Source organism: Apteryx mantelli, chromosome 2 (genome assembly GCF_036417845.1).
Source record: "Apteryx mantelli isolate bAptMan1 chromosome 2, bAptMan1.hap1, whole genome shotgun sequence".
Classification (NCBI taxonomy): domain Eukaryota; kingdom Metazoa; phylum Chordata; class Aves; order Apterygiformes; family Apterygidae; genus Apteryx; species Apteryx mantelli.
The window spans coordinates 99,049,914-99,070,276 of record NC_089979.1 but is presented as its reverse complement, the minus strand read 5'-3'; the positions used below and the strand labels follow the sequence as shown (position 1 = coordinate 99,070,276).

The 20,363-nt window shown below is 38.2% G+C and overlaps 1 protein-coding gene across 1 annotated transcript; it reads right to left on the bottom strand.

Annotated features, from left to right (window-relative positions):
- Positions 1-2,524: 2,524 nt before the first annotated feature.
- On the bottom strand, positions 2,525-19,900 carry FH (fumarate hydratase). Its single transcript, XM_067291155.1, has 10 exons — positions 19,715-19,900; positions 13,990-14,124; positions 13,089-13,199; positions 11,537-11,713; positions 10,367-10,549; positions 9,274-9,439; positions 7,175-7,378; positions 5,726-5,853; positions 4,037-4,190; positions 2,525-2,718 (listed from the first exon to the last, which is right to left on the bottom strand). The coding sequence occupies exons 1-10, from the start codon at positions 19,835-19,837 to the stop codon at positions 2,576-2,578; spliced, it is 1,524 nt and encodes a 507-aa protein (XP_067147256.1). The 5' UTR covers positions 19,838-19,900; the 3' UTR covers positions 2,525-2,575.
- Positions 19,901-20,363: the final 463 nt, after the last annotated feature.

Sequence of the window (20,363 nt, the reverse complement as noted above, 5' to 3'; positions counted from 1 at the left end):
ACCCTGCTAAGGGCGGAAGCACGGTTACAGCAATATGCAGCCTTACTTCCGCCCTTCCGTCGAGGGAGACGATGTGTGATTGGATAATTGAAAATAGGCGGGGCTAAGCAGAATCTATTTAAAGGGCCCAGCCCAGGAATGATGCTGAATGTGCGGCGGCGGCGAGGACCGAGGGGCCGGGGCTCGGGCCGCCCTCATCCATAGGGCGCTCAGCCCGGCCCAGCTGCTCCGGCGAGGCCTCGCACCATGGCAAGGTGGTGCATCTCGTCAAACATGTCATTCATTTATATGACATTGAACTAAAATATGGTGCAAGATGGCCTCTGAAATAATGCATTTGTACTTGCATTTCATTATTTGAATATAAAATTTTCCAATAGTCAAATAATCACTCTATAGTGCCAAGTCTTACTTTGGATATGACACAGTTCATCTTGTACATGCTTCAGCTATGCATCTTGCCAAAACTAATTTTTGGTTAGTAACCAAACACAGGACATAGGATAAGCTTATACTGACAAAGGATTTTTCCTAGTATAACTGTCCATCTAAAAATTAGGTTAAAGTCATTTTTGCTATATTAAAACGAATCCGTAGTAGGAAAGTATAGAAAACCTCAGGTAAACTTTTCTAGTAGCTGAAATACTGTAATCTCAGCACTGGTGCTTAAAAGGAATTTCTTCCCTTTTACACCTGGAGCATGGAAATCAGAATAATAAAGGTGGCTACATACATGGATGTGTGTGCATAAGCTGCAGGTTCAAGGGCAGATCAGTGAAGATGACTGTACATTAACAGTGAACAGAAATTGTGGTAGCAGTCATGTTCAACCTACAGTAGTATTCAGGTGATCCTAATCCCCACATTCATAAGAACAGTCTTTTTTCCCTTTTTTAGTCACACAGTTTTGCTCTAAAATTGACTGTTTTCATTAGAACATGCAATCATAGGCTGTCATTTGGTGCTCAACAAAGTGAAAGACAAATAGAGACACTCAGGACTTGTGCGCATGGCTGGATTCAACTCTGTTGATGCCCCCAGGTAATCACTTGCACTGTACTGAACTCTTATTTAGGAGCTGGCATGACAGGCAAAAACTACATGGTCTGGCCTTCAATATTACCTGATTGTACTCAAATACAAGAGAGGGGGCATCCAGAAAGTGTCATGACCATTTTAAAGCTAGAGTAAAAAATAAATGCCTGATTATAAAGAAGACATTCACAGGAAGGTAGTTAGCAAAAAATATCCTTTTTAGGGAGTTCTGAACTGAAGAACAGATTGGGCTGAAATGCACAACTGTCATTCTGACTAATGTGCTTACTCTTCCATTAGGGCAACAAAACCAATCACACACTAGTCCTTCATCTCCTGGAACATTATCAGATCAAGCCCCAGCTTGACCACAGCTTAGAAGTCACATAGAAGTTTATTGCTAGGAGGTCTGTTCCTGATGATGGTTACTTATTCAGTTCAATATTACTACATCTGATTAGGTGCTTTCCACAAAGTTGATCAAGAGTTACTACTGTCTTACCTTACAGCTTTTTGCCATGCCATTCGCTCCTTGTTTTCTTCTTTAGGAAGTATTTCTTCATAAGTGTTAACATAAGAAGTTCCACATGGTTTTACCTTGGTTAACAGGTATATCTTCATTTAAACTGAGGCAGGACAGTTGCTTTCAATCATTTAAAACTGGCATATTATCAAATCTTCAAATGATGTTGATAGCTTGGGTGGAAATAATAAAAACACAAGGCAAGAATGTCTGCCTCTTCAATGAAGGTTCATGTCAACAACTTCTTTTTAAAATTCAGAGTCTAAAGGTAACTGGTTAAATCACTACACACTACTAGATCAGACTTGCAATACTTAGGGCAACTTCCTTCCCTGATAAACTCTTTACTGGAAAGCTGAAACCCAAATTACCCCAAATTACTGTTATTCAGCCACTAGCAGAAATTAAAATATCAATTAACCAAATAAAATATTTGGAAAGCAAGTTTAAAACATGTTTCTTAGCACTGAAGCAGGAAAGTGAAGAATATAAAATTACTGCATTATGCATGAGCTTTTGGGGGAAAATTTTGAGTATTTATGAGAGAATCTATAAATTAGTTCTAATCTTTACTTTTGAACACACTAAAAGATTCCATTCAGTAAATGTTTCTAGTAACTAGAAAGGCCCCAATAGTTTTAATTATTCAAATGGAATAAGATAAAGCTATGACAATATGTCTCCTTATAGTAAACAAATGTGTTTTCTCTCTCAGCATATACTGTATAACTGTATATATATACACATTATTCTGCTCACTACCTTTTCAAAACTGCCTTCTAGTTTTTTTCTACTAGAAAAGGGTACCCTTAAGTTATGTAAATATTGAAATTGTACCTGTTTTCTAATATAAGTATCTATAGCAGTAGTCTTCCCCAAAATATCAGTTGATCTCAACACAGATAATGCTTATATTAAAGAGTAATACCATGAAAACCTGTGGCAATGACAAGCAAAACAAAAGCATAACATATTTGTTTTATTTTATTTTTTTTAATGTTAAGAACATTTAAGAAGTTACTGAGGACCTAACATATCTTTAGGCTTCACCCACTGATCAAACTGGTCTGATGTCAGGAATCCCAGCTTTATAGCAGCTTCTTTTAATGTTGTCCCTTCTTTGTGTGCAGTTTTGGCAATTTTAGCTGCTTTATCATATCCTGTAACAAAACAAAGTGATCAAATTAGCCATTTGCAGTTCTAGAAGATTTGTTAGATACGAGAAAAAAGTAGGATGCTTGGCTCTTGGCTCAAAATTAATTTGCTAGGTATTGCTATTATTGATACATTGTTACTTAATTTGCAGTAAATGTGCACTAAATGTATTACACCAGCTCCTCACTTAAAACAAAGGCAAATTCTGTTATTCTGATAGTAATGCACTGAGATAAGAGTTCCATGTGACCTTAGTCAACATGCTACTCAGTGACTTCTCCTTTTGAAATATCTCATATTGTAATCTTTCATTTTTCATTATTATTAAAGAGATCAAATCAGGACAAAGGGTGTACAATTCTTCCTAATTTCCTGTTTGACCCCTATCGGATTTTACTCTTCACAGAATCACAGAATGGCTGAGGTTGGAAGGGACCTCTGGAGATCATCTAGTCCAACCCCCCTGCTCAAGCAGGGTCACCTAGAGCACATCGCACAGGATTGCATCCAGGCGCGTTTTGAATATCTCCAGAGAAGGAGACTCCACAACCTCTCTGGGCAACCTCTTCCAGTGCGCTGTCACCCTCACAGTGAAAAAGTATTTCCTCATGTTAAGATGGAAGCGTCCGTGTTTCAGTTTGTGCCCGTTGCCTCGCGTCCTGTCACTGGGCACCACTGAAAAGAGTCTGGCTCCATCCTCTCGACACCCTCCTTTCAGATACTTGTACACATTGATAAGATCTCCTCTCAGCCTTCTCTTCTCCAGGCTAAACAGGCCCAGCTCTCTCAGCCTTTCCTCATAAGAGAGATGCTCCAGTCCCCTAATCATCTTCGTAGCCCTTCGCTGGACTTGCTCCAGTAGTGCCACATCCCTCTTGTACTGGGGAGCCCAGAACTGGACGCAGTACTCCAGATGGGGCCTCACCAGGGTTGAGTAGAGGGGGAGAATCACCTCCCTCGACCTGCTGGCACCACTCTTCCTGATGCACCCCAGGATACCATTGGCCTTCTTGGCCACAAGGGCACATTGCTGCCTCATGGTTAACTTGGTGTCCACCAGCACTCCCAGGTCCTTCTCAGCAGAGCTGCTCTTAATACAATGGAATGGCCACTGCAAACAGCATGTATCTTTTTCATCAATAGTAGTAGTTGGAGATGTTAAAGTAAATTAAGTTTTGACCTGGCCCATGACTTGGTCTCCTAAACATTGTGATAATACAAACAACGTACACAAAATAATGTTACTGCAAAATATTTTAATGGAACATTACTGCAAAATATTACAATATGATGTTTTGAGAAGTTTCTGAGCCTTAAACTTACCTATATGAGGATTAAGTGCTGTCACCAACATCAGTGATTCACTCATTAGTTTGTTGATCCTGTCTGTATTGGCTTGGATTCCAACTACACAATTGTCAGTGAAAGAAACACAAACGTCTCCAAGAAGTCTTGCAGAGTTTAACACATTTTTAATCTAACAAAGAGGAAAAAATACCACCTATTACATTCAGCCATTAATATTTGCATAACCTGGTATATTTGTTCGTAACTAATGCCCTCTCCCAATATATGCTACTTTGATAGCGTATTTTTATAAAAGGATGCAGTAAATAATACATGCTCTTCCCTTTGCAGGTTAAGTCCAGCCAGTCATATTTTGAATACTTCTCACAGAATTTTTTAAAAGCCGAAGAACTCCTACATAAAGAAGACCCCAGTATGTATAAACATTTTTTTTCAGAACAGTTTACAAATAGCAAGTAAAAATACATAAAGGTATTTGATTCAAGGGTATTTTTTTCACCTAGGTACCAATTAAGAGAAGACATCTAAAAATATAAAGTACGATACTGTCTGGCATTAGTCCTCTACTTAGAGAAACCAATACATGCCACTCAGTTGTTTGATAGTTGTCCGTTTCTATCAGTGTCTACCTTCTGTTAGGAACACCTCTTGGCTGAGCAATATGATTTTCTTTTTCGTCCAAACCAGATGCTATATACTTTAAAGATGTTTGTTCAAATGGGTGAAAAACCGGTATCCAAAGCAGACCCGGTAAGGAAGAGACAAATACTGATTTTATTAACAATTTCAATTAATCATTTCTAACTAGTGTAACAAAAGAGCAGCAGTCAGTCAGTATAGGCCACGCAGAAAAATAATACATGGCACGTTGCTTCCCTTGTGCCTTGTATTTCTCACAAAAAGACAAGCACTCACAATTTCTTTTTATTTCTATTTAACATTAAGATCTTTTCCATAAGCTAACTTCATTCTTTCTAAAATATCATTCCTATGCTAACCTCTATGCTATCCCTCCATCATCTTATACACCATTCTCCACAACTTTCAGTTTTGATGCTTTTGTTTGTATTCTTTTTCTCAATTTCTTCTCTGTTCATTTTTTCTTCTTGGTTTTAAGATAAAAAAGAAAAAAGATAGATAGACCTAACAGTTAACTAGATGTACATCTAGTAATTAAATACAGAGAAGGAGTACTCATGATAAGTTTGTGGTTTATCCTCCTCACACTGCAGAAGGCAGACATTATTTTAAATACTAAAATCTCAAACTAATCATTTATAATTATAAATAACTCGCTTGCCAAAAGTAAGCAATTCTTTGATCTTTAGCAGTAAAACAAATTAGCAACAATAGTTACTGCATATCAAATGAAAAAAACCCTCACTTTTATTTACAATACCAAATTTTCTTCGGCTTTGGACAAAATTTTGTCTCAAATTGTGATCCTGCCTTCCTACCTCCTTAGACTAATGATGAGGATACATTTTTAAGACAGAAGCTTATCTGCATAACATAGTTTCATGTAAAAAAAATAGCCAGGCCTCTGTCAAAATATACAAAAGAATAAAGTTTATTCTCACTTTTATGAGCTTCTCTGATGCTTGTGTTAACAATAAACTCACTGATTTTTTTCCCTAGTTATCTGACTATCTGTAAAAATGTTGACTTCAAAAGTCCTAGATATTTAAAAAGGTTTGAACTTACCATCATGGGCTTAAAAACATTTAGTTCAAAGTGTCCATTGCTACCTCCTACAGTAATAGCAACATGGTTTCCCATAACTTGGGCTGCCACCATGGTTACAGCTTCACACTGTGTAGGGTTCACTTTTCCTGATTGCAGAAGGCAGAGAAAAAGGTAAAACAGTAGTCCCTTATTTACCAAATCACATTCAACAAAATATGTTTTCTAAGAGGTAGCATGTCTCATTCATCTATATCTACTAAATCTAGAAATACAAAAGAGAAATAATTTCAAAAATTATATTAAATTCACTGCACTTTTCCAGTAACTTAGCTAGGATTTTTTACGTCTCTCAAACGTAAAAGAAAACTACCATTCTCATTTAATTCCCCATTCTCTGCAAAACACAAAACCTTCAAGCATATATTCCCTTCTCTTGGAAGGAAAAAAATATTTGCAGAATACAAAGTTTTAAAGAAGGCCACCCCCAACACCGACATCAAAGACTGTTTTAGCAATCTACCAAGCCTTTGAGAGCTGAATCTAATGTGTATGAATAAAGCAACTCTAAATTACCACAATTCTTAATAGTTAAGAGAATGTAATCTGTCATTATTCAAGTAGGTAGGCATTTCTGGCAAATCACTATTAAATCTCAGTTAATTTAAGACAATTATTATAAATTTGTTAAAATTACTTTGTAACAAAATTGATCCACTACGTTTTACTTTATCAGTAAAAAAAAAATTAGAGGGACCTTCTAGCAGGAAAGTTTTCTGGTTGATTTCACTTCTAGAAAATAATCCTAGTAAGAACATTCAGTATCTGCTTTTTTAAAGCCAGATATGCACACAGCCTGTTTCTTTTATAATTTATAAAAGGACATGATTCGCACAAATTCAGACGTACAGTATTCATATACGCATATTTTTCAGGAAAGGGGGAAGGAACGATTAATAATATTATTCCTTCCTTTCTTGTCCTCCCATAAACCGGGATCATTGCAGAAGGGAAAATGTGAGTGCATAACATTAATCAGGCCAGGAGGTAAAGACAGAAGTCAATTTAAATCACAGCATTGCCAAAACAATCATCCTTTATTCAGCTCAAATAATGAATACGATTCAGAGGCTAGATCATTTAAAGCCTGTTTCAGAAAAGTCTTTACATAAAAATTTTAGAGATCTTGCAGTTCAAAAAAAAAAAAGTTTTGAGAAGTATGCTTGCATTAATAAAGTTATATTATACATGTACAGATATTAATCCCCTGCACACACTTTCCAACATGCAGCTGCGAAGGCAAATATTTTTATGAACACAAATTCTGGTAAAATAGGACAGAAGATAAAAACTGACAGAAGTATTGAATCACGGACTTTTCACTGAAATTTGTGCTGGGTATTTAGTAAATACTTGTTAACAGATACTGGTCCAACACAAAAGAAAGGCATTTTTTTCGCTGTATGTTACCTGGCATGATACTGCTTCCTGGTTCATTTTCAGGCAGGATGAGTTCCCCTAGTCCAGAGCGTGGTCCAGAACCCAGGAAACGAATATCATTAGCTATTTTCATCAGACTACATGCCACTGTGTTCATAGCACCACTGAGTTCAACTAGAGCATCATGAGCTGCAAGGGCTTCAAACTTATTTGGAGCAGTGACAAAAGGCAAACCTACAGGGAGGGTAGGAAATATTAAAACTGTGAGGTATTACCTTGCAGACATAAACCAGATAATCAAACACGTGATTTGCTTAATATAAAATTATACTAATAATACTTTAAGTTCATCTCTGTCTTCTCCAGACCTTTCCTCACAAACACATTTCTTAAACAGATTCAATTGTTTACAAAGACAGTAAAAGTCACTAAAATACAGAAGAATATAAAAATTGAGCATCTACCTATAATGAACTTCAAGCTTTCACAGTATGTGTTGCATCCTAAGTGTTGCTTTGTACCACAATACTTTGTGAATGTCAAGAATTTCTTAAAATTTAGCCCTAACTTACGAATTTCTCCCATAATAGCAGGATAGATTCTTTAGACTCTTAATTTCAATGATGCTTTCTCTCAGTTATGGAGATGAAGATTTTTGCATAGCAGTGCAGATATTAGGGTAAATAAGAAGTAATCACAACGGAAACAGTTACCTAAAGAAAAAAAGACACATCCAAATTCTAAGTATTGGCCTTGGAAAGGAACATGAAAGCTGATTCAGACTTAGGAGGATGCCTGAAATTGCTGCCAACAGCAGGAGCATAAGAGCAACAAAAGCAACAGCTATGTATACCTCAATTGGAGGCTAAGATACGAGGCTAAGTTCCATAGTAAAAAAACAATTTTTTCAGGGCTTTGCCCTGGAAGAGAAGTATCAACAGGTGTTTCTGAGCACACTGTCAACATCAGATATTGGTAATGGACATCACTAAGCATATGTGCAGGGATGCTGACTGTGAACTGGACTTCCGCCACACAAAACTGGTCTGAGCTTAGAATATTGTCAGTTCAAATAACAGATGGGTAGCTTAACCCCCTTTTCTAGAGGAACAAGAGAATTTCTACCATGTTTTACAGTTCCTGCCAAACACTGACTCTCTCCCCATTTGCATGGACTTCTGCATCTCATAGTCGCCTTCTCACTTGCAGATACCATTCCAAACCTTCCACTGCTTCAGTTTGCCTTTGACAACGAACTTCCCATATAAGAACATGTGAAGTTTCAACAATCTGCCCTGTTTTAAATTCATACAGCCTGCACATATGTAACACCCCACAAGTGTAAGATGGGAGAACTTCCTAAAAACAAGGTGCTTTCTTCAAGCACCAAAAAGAGCCCTGCACTGCAGTTGATAACTTTTTGGCAGCTGTTGTTTATCACATGTTATTTCTTCCCTGTCAGGGTACAAGAAAATCTTGGTCCTCTACTAGACAGTGAATAACATATATCCATTAGAACAAAAATACTGCTGAAGAATTTCCTGTAAAACATGAAACTGCTTAAGTGAAAGACAGACACATTCATTTTTCATGCATTTTTAAAGCTGATATTGCTACACAAGACAAAGCAATTCTAACTGGTTTGCAGATCAAAAAAACTCGATAGCTCTGTAAATTAGTTTTAGATCTATAAAGACAACATCAAAAATTAGACAGTTAACTACTCTTTCACATGAAGAAAATAGTATTTTTGGCTGTTTTTTCTTCCTCTTTAGTGCCAAGTCACTCCAGATTAAGAAAGGAGGAGCAGAGATCAACATGGAAGCACTATGGCTGGGTTAATAATAGAAGTGTGAAACAGTATCCATCTCCAATAAACCTTATTCAGAAAAACATGATAATTTCAGTCATTTTCACTGCACTGAGTACAATTCGAAAAATACATTACATGAAAAATCCTATGCATAAGGCATATAAAACACTGCACTCACAGAAAGTTTCCTGTTAAAACATAAAGACAATTTAGGAAGCTTTATGTATTTCAATGGCAACTGAAAGTTTTAGTTTGAATTTGAGTGCATGTACTACATATACTGCTTTATTGATAACTTAAATTTATCATGCCTCACCTGTCAGTTCAGCCACTTTAGCAGCAACCTTCTCAGCAAAGCCAATTCTTGTATTTAATCCTGTACCAACTGCAGTCCCACCTGCTGCCAGCTGATAGACTCTTGGCATGGTTGACTCAATCCTAGCCACACCATATTTAATTTGTTGCACATAACCACTAAATTCCTTTGAAAGAAAAGAAACAAAGATGACAAACAAGAATAAGCATCTGGAATTATCTGAAATTTTTAACATGATGAGGCTCTTATTTAAAAATCTGAAGATAATGAACTTCTCACAAATGATAAATCTTGTATTAAAAGACTGCTCACACATGAAGATCAATTACACATAACAACAACTTGCATATAAAAAAGTACAAACACTGCACCTCTCTCCTGCCTTTTATCTGAGTTGTGTAATTTGTAGAACCTGAATCAAAGGTATATCAGCTCTCAGAATAAATTAACATATTCTCAAGGTACAATTAGAGAAATGGATCCTGAGTTTTGGTCACCTTAATTTGGTTAGTAAAAAGCTCACTTGTACATTCTTGAAATAAACAGATTTTACATGCATTTTTAATCAGTTCAGTTTAAGCTGATTTTTTACCAAGCTAATGTAATATAAGACATTTATGAACATATGATAACCAAGAATTGATATGAAAATTTTTAGTAGTATAATTACATTGGTTCAAAACAATTAGTAGTTTTGTGTGTTGGCAAAACCTCATTTATATATGCTTACAGAATACAAACTAGCTGTACCTTATTCCTTCTGACGTCACTGCAATAGAAATATCATGTATCATGTTGTGTTATTTGGTAAAGGAAAATCATTTAAAAATCATTTATATCTTACTACTTTCAGCAGTAAAAAATTCTTGCAAAAATTTAAGGAAATTTGTGATGCCGTTCTTAGAGCACAGAATTCTGCAAACACCAATGAAAATGAAAATACTATGACTGATATTCAGCTGGTTTCCTCTAATTTGTCTTAAACTATGAACTTAATTTTAGATCTCCTTGAGTTTGCCTCAGTAAAAATTAATTTCATCCATTAAATTTACAAGAACATTCCAAACAAATGAAAAAGATTTTTTTTTTTTACCTGTCCAAGTGTAAGTGGAACAGCATCCTGTGTATGAGTGCGCCCTATTTTTATGATGTGGGAAAAGTCTTTGGATTTTGCTTCAAGTGCATTCTGTAGCTTCTTTAGTCCAGGTAACAACACCTCATTAACCTCCTGGGCAGCAGCAATATGCATGGCTGTTGGGAACGTGTCATTCGAGCTCTACGAAGGAAGTTAAGGAAATTTATTTACAGGCTTTTCTCACCATTTGTTGCTGTAAGATCTACATGTATGGCTTTATTCTTTTTATCTTATAAACAAGAAGAAATGAAGCACAGAGTAAGCAACTTAGGAGTGTTCCAAAAGTCAATCTGCAGAATGAATAAAAATCTTTCAAGTTCAAATCCAGCACCTTAATGATAAAATCAACTTTTTCTAACTATACTCATGGAAAATTAACTAGATAGTTCACAACAAAATTAAAAATAAAAAGAATTGCTATAGTAGTTATGAGAGACAGAGATAACAAATGGATGGAGGGTTTTAAAGAAATTGTAGATGACTAGAATGCCAACATATTGCTTTGGTAATAATAATTCAGTAGTTTTCAGAATATCAACCCACCACAAAGGATCAGAAAGGGATATAACCAACTCAGTGGCTTAAACTTTAGCTAATCTAAAGAAAATATTGAGTGAAGTACAACAAAAATAAAACTGTCTACCAAATCCTTGGGGGGGGAGGGGAAAGAGAAGTATATTTCATTTTTCAATTACAGGAATTTAGCCACTTTACTATTTTTTCTACATGCTTTATGTAACATATTATGGAGATAACAACTATACCTACTCAACCTTTAGAAACTGGACCTATATTTGACTTCTTTATAGCTGTCTGCAGCAGAAGTGGTTGCCAGCAGGCCAACTCCACTTTCACCCATATCCCATGTGAATTCATCTGTCATGAATGAGTTCAAAGTTTTTAACTTAAAAAGCACAGTCACTCACCAACACTTTAAAGTTCATTTAATCTGAAAAAATACAAACCTGAAAAATTCAGTTGCCAAAGCTGTACACAAATCTCACAAAACTCCCCCCTTTTTTTTATATATATTTCTATCTAAACAGTCAATATAAAAGAACCCTGAAGAATCACAATTAAAAAATATATATAATGTTAACAGTAAATAATGTTTGAGAATATAATGACCTGACTTTTGTTAACATGATCATTCGGATGTACTGGCTTTTTGCTCCCCAATTGGCCTCCCATTATCTCAATGGCTCTATTGCTGATGACTTCATTGACATTCATATTGGTCTGAGTTCCAGACCCAGTCTGCCACACCACCAATGGAAAGTGATCATTTAATTTTCCTGCAGCTACCTATAATGGAAAAAGAGAGAGAGGATTTGTTCTACCAGGATGAAGAAAATCAACAAGCTTAAAATTACAAATTTTTAGCTCTATTTCAAATAATGTTCTCAATTATATTGGAAAATCAACATATAATCTTTGTGGATTTATACTAGAAAGTTAAGAAGAGAGTTTGATGTTATGCTTTTGTTATGCTTTTAGAAGATACTGAATTCTAAAACAGAGGAAGATATCATTTAATTTCATGTTCTAAAAAGCAACGGATCTCTTGTCATGACTCTAAGGCTAAATAACTATCTCCAGATCTTAAGGATACATGACAGTCATCCTGGAATTATGCTTTTCAGGAAACACTGAATTGTGAATTTTCCATCTTATACAGGAGCAAAACTCCCACTTCCAAGATAAACTTGATTCTTTGGAGTTAAGGGAAGGGTTATCACTGCAGGGGCATTCTGAAAGCAGGACAACTTTCAGAGATAATGAATAGGGCTAAAAAGCTGAAAAGCTAAATGGCTTTCAGCCACCAGGATTCCTGATACACTTCTAACTAGGAGAGCCCTAGAAACCACAAGAAGTGACTAGCCATATATGCTGGAGCCCTCCAAAAGTCTTGGGGCTTGGGACTCATGGTGCTACAGCTGGTGGAAAGAGGATGCGGCTTCTGAAAGCACTGAAATATTTTGAAGCTATTCAGAACTGTAAAAAAATGCTTCAGGCTAAATAGATCGGTTGATTTACACTAAGCAGGCACACCTGGCACTACCTCAGATAACGGTCATTCACAATCCCGTGGCAGTTATCCTGAGAAAGAAGAGATGCCTCCGTGTTTCACATCATGTCCTGTCTAGCCATAAAAGTGATACTAAACAAGCACAGTTATAGCAGTAAACTTAAATCTGAAGGGGATTTAGACCAATAACACAGAACTTTTCAGATTTCAGATAGTCTTCACATTACAATGATGCAGACCTCTAGAAAGGAAAAGGCTTTTCGTGGCTTGTCAGATTTCATATTAGCACTGAATTCAGCAATATTCTATTCCTCTCCTAGGTTTTTTGTATTGTTCATCTGATAAGAGTCATCCCACAAACACTTTGCAAGTAATGCGTAGTATTAACGGAGGGGAAAAACTACATTATTTTAAGAAATGTAAGTATCAAAATGTATTAGAACATTCAATCATTTCTAAAAACATAAGAAGTAAAATATTATTAGGTAAAAGATTTGTCAGCCTCAAAAACAAAGTTTACTAACTATGAAGACCTTGCTCTACCAATTTGAGAAATGCAAGAAGTCTTCCCCCAGCCCCCAAACAATCTTCCTATGAAAAGCTACCAAAAATACCATGAAAGGTCCAGTATGTTGAATAGTTTGTTCCTACCTCATCTGCTGCCTTTATGATAGCATTTGCAATCTTTGGTTCAAGACCATAATCCTGATTTACTTCAGCAGCTGCTCTCTTCAAGATGCCAAAAGCCCTTATGACTTGAATCTGAGACACAAGAGAAAGTTTAAACATGTAAAAATTTTCTCTAAGGAAATTTTAGAAACCCATTACTCAGATCTGGTTCTAAACTAAACTTTCTTAACCTTAATCCAGCAATCCAAATCCATCAAGCAATCCAAAAAGCAATTGAGGTCACATTGACTGTGCTGCCATTATAATTAATATTTATCCAAACAGTACAGAAAGCAGTATATAGCTCATCCTTTCATGCTATCTGTATGCTATCTGTATCAAAACAGTTTATATGTGATAAAATGGACAGAAAAGAAAAACTGGTAGCCTTTCTAAAATAGCCTTTTGAAGGCAAACTGTGTTGCATTTCAGTATATGCAAAAACAGTGCATGACAAATTGTCTGTATACTACTGCTACAAGCACAGCTGCAAGTAAAAAAGTAACTTCACATTAACTTATGGTATGCAAAACATCTTCAGAAACAAGCATCACATCATAGTAAATACATAACTCAGACTACAAACTATTCCATTCACAGTCTTTGGTCTTCAGAAAAATGAAAGCCATAGGTTTCTATTCATCTGGTATTATAAAAAATTAAGCAACACAATAAAATAATTATTCAAAAGCAATGTTCAATTTATTTAAATGAAATAAATTAAAATGATTTCTACCACAGACAGATATCTTGTCATGGAGATTCTAGCTTTAATTACAATTCAAAGTTGCTGATATTCCCAGCAAAAGACTAAGAAAAAAGTATTCACTCTGACATCCACAAACTTAAAGAAAATAAATGAGCACAGACTGAAATTACTTACTGGCATCCTTTCTGAAACACCTCCTATCTTGAAGTTCATTGTCGATCTCACAGTCTGGGCACCATAATATTTGTCACTTGGGACCTTCAGTTCACCGAAGGTATCATATTCTATCCTAAAAGATTCTTGACTGGACTATGGAAAAGGAAGAAAACACATTTCAAACACTAGTAAACGGAACAACCTTTTTGAAAGCAGATACAGCTAAGGAAAAATACACAAGAAGAGGAGAAATGATATCAAAGATAAGTATTAGCCATAAGTATTTTTCTAATTCTATCTTCAAAGTTTAAGCACTTTTCTAATTTTGAGTACTTGTCTCACTAAAAGAGTCCCAACTACTAACATGGTTGGTATGTAACCTACCAGACTCGCTTGTTCACAGGTAACAGGCAGCACTGCAAGGCTGACTTCTGCTGCCCACTGCATTAAACACTTCTAATGAAACACTTATCGTGATAAAAGACTCAGTTTCTTTTGAAGGGGAGTCCCTCCCTTTCTGATCAATAAATTACTATTTCACCTTACAATTTACAGAATGGCTGTACTGTTAAAACCAGACTTACACCAAACTTAGCATGGAAAAAATTCAGGTGGTATCTGCCTAGGCAACATACATGTAACAAGTTCCCTACTTGAAATTAATATTGCACATGGAACAGAACAAAAATACTGGAAGGTGGCAACTAACTAATTCAGTACCAAGTTACTAACAACAAATTCTCATCTTAAGCCCAATAAATCAGGAACACAGTTACTCTAACCAAAGTAGCTGTGCAACATGAGGGAACAGTATCTTGGTATATTTTGTGCAATATTCAACACATACACACCTAACATGCATTATTATCCAACACAGCCAGAAGTAAATTAAATTTAGGTGACAACCACCAACCAAAGAGTAAATTTTTAATTTTTTTTGAAACAACTCATTCATTTACAGTGATGTTATCACACTCACATGCAACTCCACAAGGATTATGGGACTAGATAGGAAGCAAGTAAGGGCAATTTACTCTTCCTCTCCCATGCCTGGGTCAGCAAAGTCCCAATTTTCTGTGAGGAAGATGCTCATCCTTCTCCAAAAGAGGAGGTTACCTTCTTGCACAGTCTTCAGGGAGGGGAAGAAACCTTTTTTTAATTCTTAATCATACATAGAATAAGATGATCCTAGCTTCATAGACAGGATATACACACGTACGATTGGCTCTGACATAACCATTACCCTTGGGGGTGAGACCTCAGGGTAGCTCTATGAAAACATCAAGCCAGTGCAGTGAAAGAAGCAAATTAAATGTTAGGAACTATCAGGAAAGGAGTAGAGAATAAAAGAAGAAACACTGCTGTGCCACCATGGCTCACCTACATGTTGAATTCTTTGTGCAGATCTGGTACTCTCATCTCAAAAATTATATTATGGGAAATGATTCAAAGAAAGGCAATAAGGACAATCAGAGGTATGGAACAGCTTCCTTAGGAAGAGTGACTCTTTAGTCCAGAAAAGGGGACAACTTGGGGATTGAGGGAAAATTGAGGTCAATAAAATCATGAGCAGAATGGAGATAGGTATTGACCGCCCACTGTCTCTTCCAATACAAGAAATAGGAGCCATAAAATTAGGCTAGTAGGAGTCAGGTTCAAAGCAAGCAAAAGGAAGCAGCTCTTCACACAACAAGTAGCAGACTGATGAAACTCCTTGCCAAAGGATGTTGCAGATGCAATAAGTTTATATGAGTTCAAGGAAGACCAGATAAGCACTCAGAAGAAAGAGCTATGACGGGTTATTACACAGACAAACCACAGGAATCCCCTGATGTGAAAGCAGGGATTCTGGGTCAGTATAAGAGGAAAGCATCATATATGCTTGCACAGTTCTTACTCTTCCCTAGGTGGCGACTTCTGAAGTCAGAATGTTCCTCTCTTTTCATGGTCAGTTTTACTTGTTCTTTGCTTTATGGCTCTCAGTTTTCTCAGACAGGAGTACAGCTAGATATTCAGCAGAACCCCCTTCTCGAGCAACAGTGACTTTCTCCAGCAGCCTGTCTAGGTCCTCATCATTGCAGATGGCAAGCTGACAGTGGTCGGGTGGTTCAGTCTTTTTGTTGTCCTAAGACACTTTCCGAGCTAGATGTAGAAGGTCTGCCATCAAGAACTCCAGCAGTCACGTACTGCAGACACCAGCCCCGCTTGCTGAAGGTGCTAGCTCTTGCAGAGCAGGTGGTGGACATGACCCAGAAGACACTGCAGCCCAGCCCACAAAGAGTGGGGTTAGCTCTTGCATTGCTGCCCCCCTCCCCGCAGCTTGCATTTGGGCTGATGCTCTTCCACAGACACTGACCACACAAGAATACTAAGCTTGCTGTGGACCAATATGCCATTCCTATGTTCTTTGATCTTCTTTATCCTATTTTAATCACTTATCATTCATTGACATGCTATCAAAGAAACAAAACATAGTCAACATTTATCTAGTATCTTAAAATCAAAAATGTTTTATTTGGATTTTTGTGGATCTTACCTACTGTACACATGCATATATTGGTATTCTAACAGTAGATATCTCTGACGCATGATTTCTGAAATCCCTGTTTTTGAAATCTAGACACCTTGTAAAAGCAGACAAATATCAAACTTTCTCTAGAACGAGATAAGCAGAACCAATTCACTTCCAAGCCCAACTCCTGATATAGTCACTGGTTCAATCATCAAAAGTAGCCATGCTCAAACAACATAAAATGTTTAACTAGCTATAACCTTTTAGCAAAAATCTAGTAGTTGCACAACTGATTCCTCAAGCTTATATAATTCCAAAGTCAACAACAGTGAAACAAAAATAAATAGGAACTCAGATCAGTACTTCTGGTACATTTGTTAAAGTACTTTTAACAACAAAATCATATTGTATGTTCCCTAGCCAATCCCATATCACACAGATTCACAAAGATTTTCAAATGAAGTAAGGGGGTGAGCTGCTTTAAGCTATGTGTCATTTCCTGATTAATCAAGCAACATGTAACATTAGAAAAAAAATGAAAGTGATTTTTTCCATACACACCTAAATAACTAAAATAATTTTCTTTACCTATCAGTATTTTAATTTTAGTACCCAAGAAGCAACAGCAATTATCAGTTGTCTTAAATGAAGGCAAAAAATGACGCAAATAAGATCACACAAACCTATACAAAGAATATATGGAACACTAGTTTTCAGATATCCACCAAAGCATTAATTTGAGTTAACTTACTGTTTGCATAAGTGCAAGTGGTACCACACAAAGCAATGCAAGTATCTTAAAGAATTCTGCATGACTGACTGCAGTCTGCAGAATTCAGCACATTTTTGTGTGAAAAATATGCTTCCCAACTCCCTAGATGGAATTCACCCTCCTGGGTGGCACCAGCTGAAGGTCCCAGTTCCCTTATCTAGGGTGGGTTTCGCAGTCACTTTGAGACCTAGGGAATCGGGTTACCTTGTGTGCAATGGTGCAACAGAAGCACAACTGTGTTAACCACCTAGTCCCATTCCACTGGACCACAGAAGAAACCAAAAGGAAACCTAGTGACAAGCTAAGGCAAATTCCTATGTTCATTTGGTTTCCACCACGTCCACAGTAAGGGTCAGCTCAGAACTGCTATTCCTCACTTTTATAAAAAAATGCCTTTTTTATTTTATTTTTTTTAAGGAGAGTCCAGGCCAAGTGTGCTGTGCCCCCCAAAAACTCAACAACCCATAGTCCAAAGCTGATGTAGTTTAAGTAAACATAACTGTACTTTTGCCTCATTGCTGGAAACTATTTTGACACTGGAACAGATTGCACCGTAGTGCACTGGAGAAATTCAAATGGCAGACGTACTGCAATAATGCTTTCTGTGGAAAATTACATTCTGATTTTTGTATGCAGCAACTTTTGGAAAGAAGTATTTCAGTTCAAATAAACATCATTAGCATGTCTAAGACAATCCTTAAAAAACAAGAGAAAATGGAATTTGCACTGTCCCTGCTCTCCTTTGTCAGATGGACGGGCTTTCCATTTTTAAGTGTGGTGCCTCCTTTATATATCAATTAAGTCACAAATCCTGAAATTTATTCTTTAGAAAACAGAAACAAATATTTTACAACATTCAGCTGAGGAAGAAAAGAACCCATTTTTATTTAAAACATCTCAGTTCAAATTCTGTTCAATTTAGCACCAAGTTAAGGCAACACAATAGTCATATTGCAGGACAACATGCAGGTTAGGCTCTGTCTACCTATAAAGTGTTCAAAAAGACAACTTTTGCTGCTGAAAAGTCTCTGCAAACATCACAAAGTGATTTATTTACAATTAAGTACTGGTTAGTATATTGTATGCTTTCCTTTCCAAAAGGCCACCAAAAAAAGTTTTCCTGTCTAAAATGCAGGGGCTTTTTAAGCTTGAAATTCACTGAGGAACATTTTGCTATAAATTCTGCAGTTATTTAAACACAAGCAATTAACTACATCATGAATACCTATTTACAGGATAAGTTACATTTGAGACTGGCAAAGAACACGTTTCACGTAAGTTTGCAGCCCTCATAAACACCAGGTCTTCAGCAAGTAAGTGAAAACCATGATCTATTTTTCTTAAATGATATGGCAACGGAAAATTTTAAAAAAGGAGTCATCTGACAGGCCAATGGTTTATGAGTTACATATCTGTTTTGACACCAGTTTTCTCATATAAGTGCATTTCATTCATCATACAGCTTATTCATTAACTTGGAAGTTTGTTTTTTTACACTATTTTCTGCACTATAAGTAATATTACAGATCAGGAACTAATATTCTAGTTATTTTTAATAAAAATATTGTATCCTAAACATCTTGCTTTCTGATGGAATTCTTTTGACAGTCATCAGTTACCTCTTGTTTTTAGGAGTGAACTTCTATTACAGCTCATGCAATATCCTAACTGTTAACACTGAGATTCACAGTTCCTTATTTGAACAGCATTTTTATTTTTATGTTGAATCATGCACAATAAATGAGTCCCACTCATGCTTTTGCCTGACAGTTAACTGACTATACTTGAACAAAAGCTTAGGATACCTGTTAATTAAAGGCCTCAGAAAGTTCTCAGATGCAGTTAGAGCAACCTCCCTAGTTTTCAAGCAAAAGATTTACCAGATACCCCCATTTGTGTGGGGATACAGCTTTCTCCTATTTATACCTCGACAGCCCGAAGAAAGGGCCCAAAGATTTTATGGAAGAAGCTGCTGAACGCCAAAACCCTCTCACAGCAGCGCCTGCAATAATTTCTTCCTCGCTGCCTCACCTGACCCTACCTCCTCCCTCACCTCTCCAGCCCAGCTCAGGTAACTTTAACGGCGCTGCGCACAGCATAAATCTCGTGACCTGGGAAGCTGCCTGTTACAGACAGCAGCCAGGCTAAGCGAATAACTTGAGAGTCTGGAGGCGCCAGCACTACGGGAGGGGGAGGAGGGCTGAGGTGGGCTTCGGAAGCGTGGCCGGGGGCCCGCAGCCTCCCGGCGGGAGAGGGAAATAGCCGCCCCGCTCCCCCCCGCGGCTCTGGCAGCGGCTGCCGTTACCGCAGCAGCGCGCGCCGGCGGAGGGCAGAGCCCCGGCTGTGCAAGGAGGGTCGCGAGCGCTGGCAGGCGCAAGAGGAGGAGCCAGGGCGGGCGCGGGTGGCCGCGGCAGTTAGAGGTCACCGCTCCCTCCCTCCCCCCGTCCCCGGGTGCTCACCATGGCGGAGCGCGGCAGGGCGCCCCAGAGGGTGGGGGCGGCGGCGCGCGGCGGGGGGGTCTGGCGCGCGAGCAGCCCCGCGGCGCAGCCGAGGCGGCGGAGATAGCGGAGTGAGAGGTGCATAGTGACGGCTCAGGGACGCAGCGCCGGGGGCCGGCCGTGGGGCGGGCACGGAGAGCGGCCCCGCCCCGGACAAGCGTCAGGCGGGAAGGGAGAGCGATCGCCACAGCGGCGCTGCCCCGCGCCAATCACCTGCGGCGGGGGCGCGGACGGGCCGCAGCGCCGGGCTCCGGCCGCGCAGCCGAGGCAGGGCGCTGCGTGGGCGGCGCAGCCGCGGCCGGCGCCTGCGCGGTGCCGCGCGCCAGGCCGCCGCCCCGGGGAGGCAACAGCCCTAGGGAGAACCTCCCCTCCCGTAAGCACTGCCTACTGCGGCCCTAGCTTCACTTTCTCCCAAGGAGCAGATACTAGCTGCAGACAGTGAAATTCAGATTTTCATTGCAAATATTTTCGTTACAATTTTGGCAGCACTAATCCTTCAGAGGGCTGTTTCCACTTACTATGGATGCAGAGAGTCTGCTACACCACGCTTTCGAGGCTCAGGTGGCAGCTGCAAAGCCTGACAGTGAAGTTTCTTAAGAACAGCTGTTTC

What these genes read in the sequence shown, in the direction of transcription:
- FH (XM_067291155.1), bottom strand. Translation starts at nt 19,837, where the DNA reads ATGCACCTCTCACTCCGCTATCTCCGCCGCCTCGGCTGCGCCGCGGGG. An exon ending in CCCTGCCGCGCTCCGCCATG is followed by an intron (nt 14,125 to 19,714) that starts GTGAGCACCCGG and finishes CCTTTTCCATAG; the next exon opens with TCCAGTCAAGAATCTTTTAG. An exon ending in AGGAAGCAGTATCATGCCAG is followed by an intron (nt 5,854 to 7,174) that starts GTAACATACAGC and finishes TTCTGCAATCAG; the next exon opens with GAAAAGTGAACCCTACACAG.